At 34.2% G+C, this 14272-nt stretch overlaps 1 protein-coding gene across 2 annotated transcripts in view; it reads right to left on the bottom strand.

Annotated features, from left to right (window-relative positions):
• Positions 1 to 5434: 5434 nt before the first annotated feature.
• angpt4 (angiopoietin 4) overlaps positions 5435 to 14272 on the bottom strand; it is a 259011-nt gene continuing 250173 nt past the window's right edge. For both annotated transcript variants that reach the window (XR_012408236.1, XM_005166270.6), the window contains 3 exons: positions 13081 to 13247; positions 12186 to 12316; positions 5435 to 7234 (listed from right to left, as the gene is read on the bottom strand). Coding sequence is in view for 1 of the 2 variants with exons in the window: in XM_005166270.6 (XP_005166327.2) it covers positions 7074 to 7234; positions 12186 to 12316; positions 13081 to 13247 (459 nt within the window). In the remaining variant the exon portion in view is untranslated. The remainder of the gene's footprint in view (positions 7235 to 12185; positions 12317 to 13080; positions 13248 to 14272) is intronic.

The raw sequence follows: 14272 nt of genomic DNA, 5'->3' as shown, positions 1-14272 counted from the left end.
GACACAGTAGCTCAGTGGTTAGCACTGTCGCCTCACAGCAAGAAGGTCGCTGGTTCGAGTCCTGACTGGGTCAGTTGGCATTTAGAGTTTAAATGTTCTTCATGCACTATAGGGGATTTGAATAAACTAAATTGGTGAATGTGAGAGTGTACTGGTGATTCCCAGCACTGCACTGCAGCTGGAAGGGCATCCACTGTGTAAAACACATGTTGGATAAGTTGGCAGTTCATCCTGCTGTGACGACCCCTGATGAATAAAGGGACTAACCTGAAGGAAAATGTATGAATGTTAATTTTATAACAATATCCTGCAGAGGCACTACATATGTAAATTAGCTTCATAGCTAACTCTGGCACAACATGTCATGTTGTACATTACCTGTATAAATAAATAAAACAAATAAAATAAAATGAAAGATTCATCTCAGTCTGACGTGTGGTGTGCACAGATCATGAGGGTATGGTTTGCCCAGATACTGTCATTAATTGAGGGGCACGTGTGGGATCCACTCTGGAGGGCCCGACTAGGCATGGGCCGGTATAAGCTTCTGACGGTATGATAACCTTGGATATAAATATCACTGCTCTAAAATATATACTTTTTAAAATGTCTGGGTAAAAAAAAAACTTTTCCCCTTGGTACACAATATATTTTAATTTGTGAAACATTTAAAATATTTCGGAACAGTAAGTGTGTCCAGCTAAAGAATTCTAATGAATCATTGACTTCTGCTGTCTTCAATTGTTTAAAAAATACAGAGTTTTTTTTTTTTTACAATTTAAAACGGCATCTTTGGAGATCGTTTTTGCTTGAGATACTGTTGTCCTAAAAACAAAACAGAAATGCAAACAAAAAAAAATCTTACTCATCAATTTTTTACGGTTTTTAAACCATGACTTTTCCAAACCACGGTATACCTTGAACACGGTTATCGTCCCATGCCTAGGCCCGAGTAGATCCCTTTTTAGACAGCCCAAAGTGTGAGTTGACCTGTACTAAGCAGAATGGGGCCAGAGCAGGGAGTGTGGGCACAATAGTGGACACATTGGACAAAGTGTGGCAAAATAGCAGGCATGTTGGTCAAATTGTGGGCATACAACAAGGGCAAAATCATGTGGACCCCACATGGGCTAACCCACTTGGAATTTGATTTACTGGAAGACAGTGCTGGGTATTTTTAACAAGAGAAATTCTGCAAATTTTATTAAAATCCAAAGATTTTTTGGGGAAAATGTAGGTGGGTCTATTTTGGAAGAACAAATGTCACAATATTGATAACCAAGACTTACATTCGAGACATTGGAAAGCCTGTAATAGGTTGAATGTATGTGTGTATGGTTGAATTTATTTGTGCAAAAACTCAGCAGGGATGAGCTGAAGCTAAGCAATGCTGAGCCTGGTCAGTACCTGGGTGGGAGAACACATACGAAAACTCTTTTGTGATCATTAAAAATCCCAGGGCACTTCTCGTAAAGAGTAGGGGTGTAACCCAGTGTCCTGGCCAAATTTCCTCCATCAGCCCTCAATCATGGCCTCCCAATCATCTACATCCAACAAATTGGCTCTATCATTATCTCTCTACTTCGCCAACAGCTGGTGTGTGGCTGCCGTCACATCATCCAAGTGGATGCTGCACACTGGTGGTGGTGAGGAGAGACCCCTCCCCCCCATGATTGTAAAGCACTTTGGGTGTATGACCATACAGATTCATGCGCTAAATAAATACACATTACATTGTGTGTTCGTTCAAATATTCGTTGTTTTAACTACAACAACTTCTCTAAAAAAAAGATTCATTGGATTTACTAAATCTTTTTAAGGTAAGTTGTTGCAAACAACTGAAATAGGTTGATTTTCAACAAGTGAAGTTGAACATTGCAAATTTTATTTTGTTTGTTTAAATTCAGCCCCATATCAATTGTTTGCAACCACTTACCTTAAAAAGATTTAGTAAATCCAATGAATCATTTCTTTTTCAGTGTTAACTAACTCTGTCTTATTGTACTGTTAAGCCTCCTTTCCACTGCACGGCAGACCGGAAATCATTAATTTTCAGTGGACAGTAGTCCAGGAGCTGCGTGGAGTTCCGATCATCTCCGTATGTGAAAAATTCAGATCCGAATTGAGCTGCGGATCTGTTGAAATATTTTAACTGTGACTAGACCGTATGCGACCGGCCGACCGGATGTGATGTACTCCAGTGTTGTCCAAGCAGGTCTGTGTGCACAAGATGAGAAATAGTAGTTTTTTTTTGGTTATTTTTTTCATCAGAAAAAGTCTATATTAAAAAAAAAACATTTCTATTCATAAATATATGTAATAAAGTAATACAAATATTTATATTTCTTATGTTGTCTCCAATATTTTTAGTGGTCTAAGTGTTCTAGTGTTCATTTAATCATGGTGAAAGCACAGAGAATACTGGCTTTTGCTTTTGCACTCCTTTATTTCGGAAAACTGTGAGAACAGCTTCTCTTCCATGGTGCATGTCAGAACCGAAAATTCTGTGAGGCTGCCACAAGGGGGCGTATTCCAACAGTCGTGTGCAGTGGACAGACGGCTTTAATTTAGCAAAGATCATCTTTTCGTGCTTACCAGCTGACCGCTTGCCTCCATATGGACGGCTTTCTCACTGTTACCAGTTTGCCCAGTGGCTTGCCTTGTACGTCGGTGGACCTGAAACGCAGAGAGGAGTTGACCACAACAACAAGGTTCGAATCCAGCAAAGACCAGTTCCAGAAAGCAGGTAAGACAAAAATGAAATATTAAAACAAACAAGTAAATAACAGGGTGAGAATGTGGTAAAATGTGGTAAAAATCAGGTGAGGGCTTTTCTTTTTTTGGATTGCTTTTCAAAACACTGCCAGTAGGGTTTAGGGAAGTGGGTGGACAGGTCAGTCGGTACTTTTGAAAACACTATTGGTTGGATTTAGGGAAGGGGATCTGTGGCAGATGGGTTGGTTGATCAGTCGGTCAGTCAGCATTGGCCTCTGGTGGATTTACACGATAAGAACAGCTGTGAACGGCACTTGCAAGAGAAATTTGAGATCTCAAAAAGCATACACAGCAGCCTCTGATGGATTCGCGAAGACAAAAACTGCAAAATAACATTCCTCCTGGGATGTATTTGGCGCTCTCCATAAATGTATATAGGGGTACATTTTCAGAATGAGCCTGGGTTGATGTTACCAGAAATATTAGCTCAAATATGTAGTAAGAAATCGATTAAGATACATGTGACGAAGGAATGCACCAAACATTTATATAAGAAACATTTTATTGCTCATGTAGACACAAAATGCAACAAAAAAAATAACTTTCCGACGTGACGAATTGACATTTTTACAAAGTGAATAAAGAATGATCAGAAGGGAATGTCTTCCATATGCTCCTGCTGTTCTTGGCAGAAAAGTGTATGTATTTAAATAAAAACACCGTACTAGGAAGAGCTCGAACCACAAAAAGACAGGAAGGAAAGCCTTTGGCGTCTTTAACGTTTTGTTCAGAGTAGTAAAATAAACATCGATCTGTTGAAAAGCTATTATCCAGTTTGACAGCAGGGTTTGTGATCAAACAGCTATGATATGCCATGAAAGTTTTGCGGTCAGAAAGTATTAATATTTGTTGAAAGCTTTATGGTCAGAACGTAATAATGCATATATCACAGCAGCAACTAACAGTTCTGTACAGCTGTAGATACAGTCAACTCCCATTGGCACATCTATCTATGACTTTCATACTGTGCTCCTTAAAGTGCATCCTCCAAATTATGACATATATTTCTGAAATGGGAACATCAATAAACAAAATAGAGTATCTTTGACTTACATACAAAACACATGGAGAAACAATAAAAGGCCAGAAATACCATTTATGTAAGTATGCACAGAAAAATGCGGACTCGAGAGGGCAATAAGGGTTATCTTCATTTACTAGTTATAAATATGGCAACTGCAGCCAACTTGCCCAGCAAGAATGTCTATTAAATGATGCTCTGCCAAGTCAGTAAACCAGACAGTTAACATGAATGCCTCCTAATGCTCCTCTGCAACAATAAGATTGACTGTGAAGCACATTAAATTGTGTTCTGGCACATTTTGGAATGCAGTATGCTTCTTTAAGGGATAGTTCATGCAAAAGCAAAAAAAAAAGCTAATGTTGTAATGTAATGTAATGTGTATTTTTCATAATTTATTGGCCATACACCCAAAGCGCTTCACAATTATGAGGGGGGTTTCTCCACACCACCACCAGTGTGCAGCATCCTCTTGGATAATGTGACGGCAGCCACAGGACAACGGTGCCAGTGCGCTCACCACACACCAGGTATTGGGGGAGTGGAGAGACAGTGTTAGAGTTAATTTAGTGGATGGGGATGATTGGGAGGCCATGATTGGTAATGGCCGATGGAGGGCCTTTGAACAGGACACTGTTACACCCCTACCGAAGACGGTGAGAGGATCAAAGGTCGCTCTGGCCACCCTGGCAACAACGCTGGCTGCCTTCTGCTCCAGCAGTGAGAGCGTCAAATTTCACAACATTGGTCTAATATTTAAAAGGGCTGTTGCAGCATATCATATCAGTTACATTCCCGCATAAATCATGCTTTCCAGAGTGAAAATGTTGCACATTTTTTTATCAAATTTAGTTAACAATGGAAGATTGTTGCATGAGATTTCTGCTTTTTTAAAGAAAAAAAAAAAATATATATATATTTATATATATATATATATATATATATATATATATATATATATATATATATATATATATTTATATATATATATATATATATATATATATATATATATATATATATATATAAATATATATATATATATATATATAGTTGAAGTCAGAATTATTAGCCCCCTTTTGTTTTTTTTTTTCTTTTTTAAATATTTCACAAATGATGTTTGACAGAGCAAGGAAATTTTCACATTATGTCTGATAATATTTTTTCTTCTAGAAAAATTCTTATTTGTTTTATTTCAGCTAGAATAACAGAAGTTTTGAATTTTTTTAAAACTATTTTTGGGACAAAATTATTAGCCCCTTTAAGCTAATTTTTTCCGATAGTCTACAGAACAAACCATCATTATAGAATAACTTGCCTAATTAACCTAACCTGCCTAGTTCACCTTATTAACCTAATTAAGCCTTTAAATGTCACTTTAAGCTGTATAGAAGTGTCTTGAAAAATATCAAGTAAAATATTATTTACTGTCATAATGGCAAAGCAAAAAATAAATCAGTTATTAGAAATAGGTTATATATATATATATATATATATATATATATATATATATATATATATATATATATATATATATATATATATATATATATATATATACAGTTGAAGTCAGAATTATAAGCCCCCCCGAATTATTAGCGCCCCTGTTTATTTTTTTTCCCCCAATTTCTGTTTAATGGAGGGAAGATTGTTTCAGCACATTTCTATATATATATATAACATTGATGCACATCAATAACTCGCCAGTAACTTTTTTTAATGTATGTCCCTGTATGACATTGCAAATAATTGGAAATCCGGGAACCAAAATAATCAAACCCTTGGGAACAACTGTGACTGTGTTCTCAGTGGACTTCTACATTTTGATTGCTTGCCACCGAACCGCGTCATAGAAAATTTCCATAACTAACTATCCCTTAATTCTAGAAGTGTCCATTTTTTCAGCACGTTTTCGTTTTTAGGTGAACTATCCCTTAATTCTAGAAGTGTCCATTTTTTACATACTTTTTTAATGTATGTCATGGGAGAAAGGAGGATGAAAAATACAGAAAGATATTAAAAATATATAAAAATGTCCAGTTGTTAAAATGCACACTCAATTATACAAATGCCTTTACGCTACTAGCTACACTTTCATTCAAAAAATTGCAGTCAATAAGGTTTATATATACAGATAAGGGGAAAAAACCCATTTTCAACATTGACATTCAAAATATAAGGATATCAGTATGATTCTTCAAGGGATAATGTTATACTAAATACTGTACTGATGCTAAAACTTCAGATTTGCATCATAGGAATAAATTACATGTTAAAATATATTTTAAATTGCATTGTGTTACTTTAAAATGCAGCTTTGAGGAGCTTAAGAGGCTTAATTTAAAATTATACAAAAATATTTGAACGCTAGTAAATCTAGTCAGCGTCTTCACTATAATTCTGTCATCATTTACTCGTTACAAACCTTTATGAGTTGCGTTTTGTTTGGAAATGAAAATAGGGTTGACATCAGAACCCAATGTCAGGCCAAAGTCAATTTCCAAGGTCCAACCTAAAATCAACCAAATATCAATGTCATTTGACATCGTTATTGGACGTCAAAATAACACTGTCCTTAAACACTACCTAGACATTGAATTTTGGTCACCTGACATCACAACCTAAATCTAACCTAAATTTAACATCATATGATGTTGTTGTAGGATTTTTCTTCTGTTGAACACAAAATAAGATATTTTGAAGAATGCTGTAAATCTATAACCATTGACATTCATAGTATTTGTTTTTCCTACAATGAAAGTGAATGGTTACAGGTCTTCAAAAAATCTTCTTTTGTGTTTAACTGAAGGGAAAAAAAAATCCAAGTTTTGGAGTCAATAATTTTCATTTTTGGGTGAACTACCCCTTTAACAGCCGTTATCTTTTACAAAAAAAAAAACTGTTAATAATCCTCTGGTTTCCACTGGAACTTTCTGAAAAACTGCTCCAAAATCTTCAGCCTCCTCAAGGTCAAAAGGTTTTCCTTTGGAATAATTTCATTGCACAGCGACGATCCTTGTTCAGCAGAAGTCTCCGTCACTGAGAATGTTTCAGGTTATAAGAGACGAATGAATTCACGCTAGAGCAGCTGTGAAGGTGAAGCGTCTTTATACAGTTATGTCTAAAATGGAAATGTTGGCATAGATGAATGCTTTTGTCCATTCCAGCAGTCGGATTTGCAGTAAATCATCACTGTTCATCCATTACATTGCTTTTTTAAATCTGGTTCCACTGTCCTACAGTACGACAGTCTTGTGGAAATGCTGGTTCATTAGCTTTAGAAATCAGTGGGTCGGATCATCATGGAAGTGGACTGGAGTGAATAACTGGGTCCTCGGAAGTGATGCCATTTAATGCCATTGAGTTTGCGGATGTTGTGACCGATGGTGTAGTAGATGCCGTTCAGGTTGGACATACCGCAAGCTTCAAACCACCAGCCTGAGGACAAACGAGATGAGATTGAGACAAAATTGTCTTAAAATGAGTGTTCATATATTGTATGTGGCCCGATCCATAAAATCAATCTTAAGCTGGGCATACTTTTGGTTATTTGGCACATAATAGGGGTCAACATTATAATTTTTTAGCCCAAAATCAATAGAATATAAAGTAAAGATCAATTTGCATGAGGACATTTCGTAAATTTACTACTGTAAATATATATAAAAAAAACTTTTACGATTTTTTGATTCATAATATTCATTGCTAAGAGCTTAATTTGGTAGCCAAAAATACATTGGGAAAACATTTTAAAAATAGTTTTGCCCAAAATCATAAAAATATTAAATAAAGATCTAGTTCTTCAGAGATCAAGAAATTTCCTGCTGTAAATATTTACAATTTTATTTTAAAATTTTAGATATTTTTTTTAACAATATGCATTGCCAAACGCTTAATTTAGACAACTTTAAAGGCTACTTATTCAGTATTTAGATAAAACTCTCAGATTTCTCAGAATAGTTTCTACACTACCTAACAAAAGTCTTGTCGTCGATCTCAATAGTAAGAGTAAACATTAATAACTTGATAACTAGTAGATTATTTGGGAAAACTGTCAGAAGGTAGATTTTTCTGATGAATCATCTGCATCCCAATCATCACTAATACTGCAGAAGACCTATTGGAACCAGCATAAACTCAAGATTTTTACAGAAATCAGTCAAGTTTGGTGAAGGACAAATCATGGTTTGGTGTTACATTCAGAATGGGCGTGTGCGAGAGATCTGCAGAGTGGATGGCAACATCAACAGCCTGAGGTATCAAGACATTTGTGCTGCCCATTACATTGCAAACCACAGGAGAAGGCAAATTTATATATTATTGTTAACATCAATATATATATTTTTAAATTTGGTTAATCCAAAAAAAGCTGAAAATATAATTAAATCTGAAATATTACATGACAAAATATGTAGAAATTAAGAACGCTCCCTATATCATGCACTAAAATAATAACTGAAAATAAAACAAACTTGACAGCAAATTCAACTAGTAGATTAATAAAAACATTAATATTAATAAAAAACATTCATAAAGAACATATCAAACTAAATTAACGTATAAAAATAATGCAATACGGAACAAAAAGCTTTACATGAATACATTGCATGTTCATGTTCAAAATTTTTATTGTTTAATAATGCAATGACTAAACACTGTACTTAGAAATAACTTAAAAATATAATCCAAACTTAATACTACATAAAAAAATAAATAAAACCAAAATACAACTAATAAATACAACTAATTATATATATATATATATATATATATATATATATATATATATATATATATATATATATATATATATATTAGTTGTATTTATTAGTATATATATGCGAGGCAGTGGCGCAGTAGTGCAAGAACGTTGCTGGGTCGCTGGTTCGAACCTCGGCTCAGTTGGCATTTCTTTGTGGAGTTTGCATGTTCTCCCTGCCTTCGCGTGGGTTTCTTCCGGGTGCTCCGGTTTTCCCCACAGTCCAAAGACATGTGGTACAGGTGAATTAGGTAGGCTAAATTGTCTGTAGTGTATGAATGTGTGTGTCTGTGTCTGTGAATGTGTGTGTGAATGTTTCCCAGAGATGGGTTGCGGCTGGAAGGGCATCCGCTGCATAAAAACTTGCTGAATAAGTTGGCGGTTCATTCCGCTGTGGCGACCCCGGATTAATAAAGGGACTAAGCCAACAAGAAAATGAATGTATATATATATATATATATATATGTACATATATATATATATATATATATATATATATATATATATGTACATATATATATATATATATATATATATATATATATATATATATATATATATATATATATATATATATATATATATATATATATATATATGTACATATATATATATATATATATATATATATATATATATATATATATATATATGTTCATATATATATATATATATATATATATATATTTTTTTTTTTTTTTTTTTACTAAAATGGCACGTATCTTGATTAGCATATTATACTTCAGGTAAAAATTTTAATTATATTATGCTTATAAATGTTTTTCATATTTAATTGCTTAACATCCTTATATATAAAAAAAAAAAAAAAAAGAGCATGAGATTTGTACAGACTACGTTCGTGCAGCTTTTTGGAACGTGATCGAATTTTACAGGTCGAAAAATAACCCCAACCCAGAGATTATACAAAGCATTTCATTATACATTCCACAAAAGACAGCAAGTCATACAGGATTCTGGAAGGACATGAGGTTGAGCAAACGATGACAGGCTTAAAAATTACATCTTCTCAAAACAACCCGAGCCCTTGACCCTTCGCTCCGCTCTAATATTGTGTCTTTTTTATATTTTCTCTCTGCAGTCTGTCAGCGTTTTCAAAGGCTCTGTTATTCCCACTGTGCGGTCGATGTCTCAGCAAGACCTGTCAAAGCAAACTGTGATTCTTCAATAAAAGCCAGACTTGGACTCTTCAGAGAGGACACCGTCGATCTAACCCTGATTAAATCAGCATCACCTCCCTCAATGCGTGTTTAGTTTGGACGGGCTGCTCAGATGGATCCATCTTTCGATCTTTCTGATTACTATTTGAAATGCAAACATAAAGGGCACTCCAAGGTCTCCAGCCACTTCAACGGTAATTAACTCCAACAACTTTCCAAATCAACGGCAATGCATGCTATTAAAACGCTGTTTATCTTGGAGGCCGGAGGTGTGGGATCTGCAGGCCGGGAGTAAATTGTTTGGATTGCAGACATGTTTTACATAATTCTGTGATGGGGTTGTGTTTTCTTCGATTACCAGAGGATCAGAGGCATTCTGCATGACCGTTTCGGGTTCGCTTTCAAGCCACAAGTGAATAAATGTTACTAAAAAGATATGAATGTTGATGATGGCCTGCGATTGGTGAGTGCCAGTGGACATTTAAGTGTTTTAAATGATTCATTAAAGGTCAAAGTCTGGTGATGTTTTTAGTCAGTGCGATGAATGAAAATGACAGCTAAAAAAAACCATTAAACAGAAATTTCGGATTCAATATCATAAAAATAAAAATCAACATAATTAAAGGAACACTCCACTTTTTTATATTTGCTAATTTTGCACCTTCCATTGAGTTAAAGAGTTGAGTTTTACCATTTCTGAATCCATTCAGCCAATCTCCGGGTCTGGCGGGAGCATTTTAGCTTAGCTTAGCATAAATCATTGAATCAGATTAGACCATTAGCATTTCGCTCAAATTTTTTTACATAACTTTATTTAAAACCTATTTAAAGTTTGAATCTTCTGTAACGATGCAAGAACTATACTCTCAAATGATCCATCAGACTGGTTATTGTTTTTAGTCAGTGCAGTAAATAAAAAAATACCAGTGAACAGCAGGTTTTGATTCAATATCATTAGAAAATTTGATATCATTAAAGAAACACTCTGCTTTTTTATATAGGCATATATTGCACCTTCCCTTGAGTTAAAAAGTTGAGTTTTACCATTTTTTAATCCATTCAGCCGATCTTTCGATCTGCAGAAAGGATTTTTAGCTTAGCTTAGCATAGATCATTGAATCAGATTAGACCATTAGCATCTCGCTCAATTTTACATAATTTTCCTATTTAAAACTTACTTCTTTTGTTGTTACATCATGGAGTAAATTGGAGAAATTATTTGGATTGCAGACGTGTTTTAAACAATTATGCGATAGAGTTGTGTTTTCAACGATTACCAGAGGATCAGAGGCATTCTGCATGACCGTTTCGGGTTAGCATTCAAGCCACGAGTGAATAAATGTTATTAAATAGATATGAATGTTGATGATGGCCTGCGATTGGTGAGTGACAATTGAGATTTACGTGTTTTAAATGACCAATTAAAGAAAAAAGGTGATGTTTTTTGATGACAATGAAAGTTTTTTTTTTAAATGTAATCTCTCTTCATCCATTGAGCTGCAGTTTTTTATTCAATATAATAAAAAATTAAATATAATAGCAAAACCAGTCTTGAAGAAACACAAAGTTTTGTGTGTATAATCTCATTTTACAAGTGCCCTAGAGTTAAAGAGTTTATTTGTACTATTTTTGAATCCATTTATTCAATCTGGCGGGGGCATTTTTAGCTTAGCTTAGCATAGATCAGTGCTTCTCAAATATTTTTCATCAAGTACCACCTCAGAAAAAAATTGTCTTTTTAAGTACCACCAAAATGAGCAGTATTGAAATATAGTAGCGTAGTAGGCCCAGTAAAGCAGCTACAACTCTGCACAGTTAAAAAATGTGGCAGATTATCTTAGAAATATAGGCTATATGTCATATATGGCTTATCATGTACATCATTTTTGATAAATTTTGAAATGTGTGTAGCATGTACATCACATATTTAATTTCTCCGCATACCACTAGAAGGAAGCCTGCGTACCACTAGTGGTACACGTACCACAGTTTGAGAACCACTGGCATAGATCATTGATTCAGATTAGACCATTAGCATCTCGCTATAAAATTGTAAATAATTTTACTAGAAACTTTATTTAGGCCGATATGGCAAGAACAATACTTTCATTTTGGTGTAATAATCAAGAAACTTTGTTGTTGTTCCATGGTCACAACAGCACTATGATATTATGCAGCAATGCTACCTAGTTACCTAACTGGGCACTATTTTCAAATGCTGCATATTGTATGATATTCAGCAACACTCTTTACATATACCATTGGGCGACATTATGATTATAAATCAAACCGTGACCCATATAATACAGTATAATATCTGGAAATGGATCAATGCTTCTTGTTTAAGAATTCTGCAGATGGTATATATGCACAAACAAACACATTACACACTAAACATCAGATTTCCTCTATGAATCAGTGTTTTTGCATTAGATAATCTGCATTCCCTCACCTCCAGTCATCATGAGAGCACACTTGCACTCGCACTTGTCGTTGTCGGCATCGCGAGTGCTGAAGCCTGTGCCGTTTAATGCTAAGCTGCTTTTTTGTCCTGCTGTTCCACTATGGCTCCCTAGCAAGAGTCTGGAGGTAAAAAAAAACAATGCGAGATAGACGTTATCATAACAGCCATCTTTATACTCAGTCTTGGTCATTATTGTGTATTTATACAGTTGAAGTCAGAATTATTAGCCCCCCTGTTTATTTTTTCCCCTAATTTCTGTTTAATAGAGAGAAGATTTTTTTTTCAACACATTTCTAAACACAATAGTTTTAATACTTCATCTCCAGTAACTGATTTATTTGATCTTTGCCATGATGACAGTACATAATATTTGACTAGATATTTTTCAAGACACTTCTATACAGCTTAAAGTGACATTTAAAGGCTTAACTAGGTTAATTAGGTTACCTAGGCAGGTTAGGGTAATTAGGTAAAATATTGAATAATGATAGTTTGTTCTGTAGACTATCGAAAAAATATATAGCTTAAAGGGGACAATAATTTTGACCTGAAAATGGTGTTTAAAAAATTAAAAACTGCTTTTATTCTAGCCAAAATAAAACAAATAAGACTTTCTCTAGAAGAAAAAATATTATCAGACACACTGTGAAAATTTCCTTGCTCTGTTAAACATCATTTAAGAAAGATTTAAAAAAAGAAAAAAATGAAAAGGGAGCAAACAATTCTGACTTTTTTATTAGAAATGAGTTATTAAAACTAGTATGTTTAGAAATGTGTTGAAAAAAATTCTCTCTGTTAAACGGAAATTGGTAAAAAAAAAAATGTATTTATATTTTTGCAAGATAATAATTTTGTCTTCAGCTGTGTATTATGTATATAATACCTGTACTGCTGTTTTTCACTGGTCAGCTGGAATTTGTCATACAGTGCATATGCTCCGTTCTCCTCCCAGTCCTTCAGTTCCACTCGAAGGGAGTACTGGCCTTGACTGGTGATCAGGTGAATGGCCTCATTACCTAACCAGTGCTCTCCACTAGGATCACCAAATCCCTGTGAGGACAACATATAACAACACTTTTAAAGGTTTGGTCCACTTCGATATCATATTTTAAACTTTAGTTGGTGTGCAATGTAGCTGTGTGAACATAAACAACATCTCTGAATGCAAGACGCTCAAAGTTCAACGTAAAGAGAGACACTGGCTTTTACAAAGCTAGCTTAGCAAAGCTTACAGCGAACAAAGTTTGGGGACTACAAAAAAAAATACATCCGGGCTAGTGAGATCACTAGCTTCAGGTTACGCGCATTCACCACACGCAGCGAAGGGGCGTGGCCAGAGGCGGTTCAACTGGATAAACTAAATTGGCCATCGTGTATGTGTGTGTATGTGTGTGTAAACATATGACAAAAAGTCAAACAGGTTTGTAAGAAGTAAAGGTAACACTTTATAATAACTACACACTATGATTCATTTACTAAGCATTAGCATCTAGTGAATTCATTATTTGTTATGCATTAACTCTACATTAATAAATGTTAGTAAGCAGTTTAAAACTGCAGCTACAAATGCTCTATTCTTGACATTAGCACCTATAAAATGTGATTAATAATTGTATTTTCATACTTAGTTAATGATTTATATTTCATTACTAAATTAAGTATCATATTATTTACAAACCGTTTGTATTTAAGAGTAGTTAAATTAGAGTCAAAAAATGATTAATAAACTATTGAAAACAATATTTATATATCTTATTATTCAAGCATATTCTAATAGTTAACTAATATGCTAATAAATGTTTGATTAACTCAACTTCATGCAGTTTTGTGACCTAATCTAACGTGAGGACTATTCATGCTTTATAAATCCCTTATAAATGACTATTAAAGGCTTAGAATCAAATGAACTATAATCTTTGCAATCTTTTCTAAAAAGTAAAATTACTGTAAAGTTTAAACAGGGCCAAATTACAGAATTGTCAAAATACAACATAAAACTGGATAAAACAACAATAACAACAATATAATAATTTAACAATATAGTAAGATGCAATGTTTAAACTCTACAGTGATTT

Source organism: Danio rerio, chromosome 6 (assembly GCF_049306965.1).
Source record: "Danio rerio strain Tuebingen ecotype United States chromosome 6, GRCz12tu, whole genome shotgun sequence".
Taxonomy (NCBI): Eukaryota; Metazoa; Chordata; class Actinopteri; order Cypriniformes; family Danionidae; genus Danio; species Danio rerio.
The sequence above is the reverse complement of the archived record's forward strand: the minus strand, read 5'-3'. Positions and strand labels throughout refer to the sequence as shown.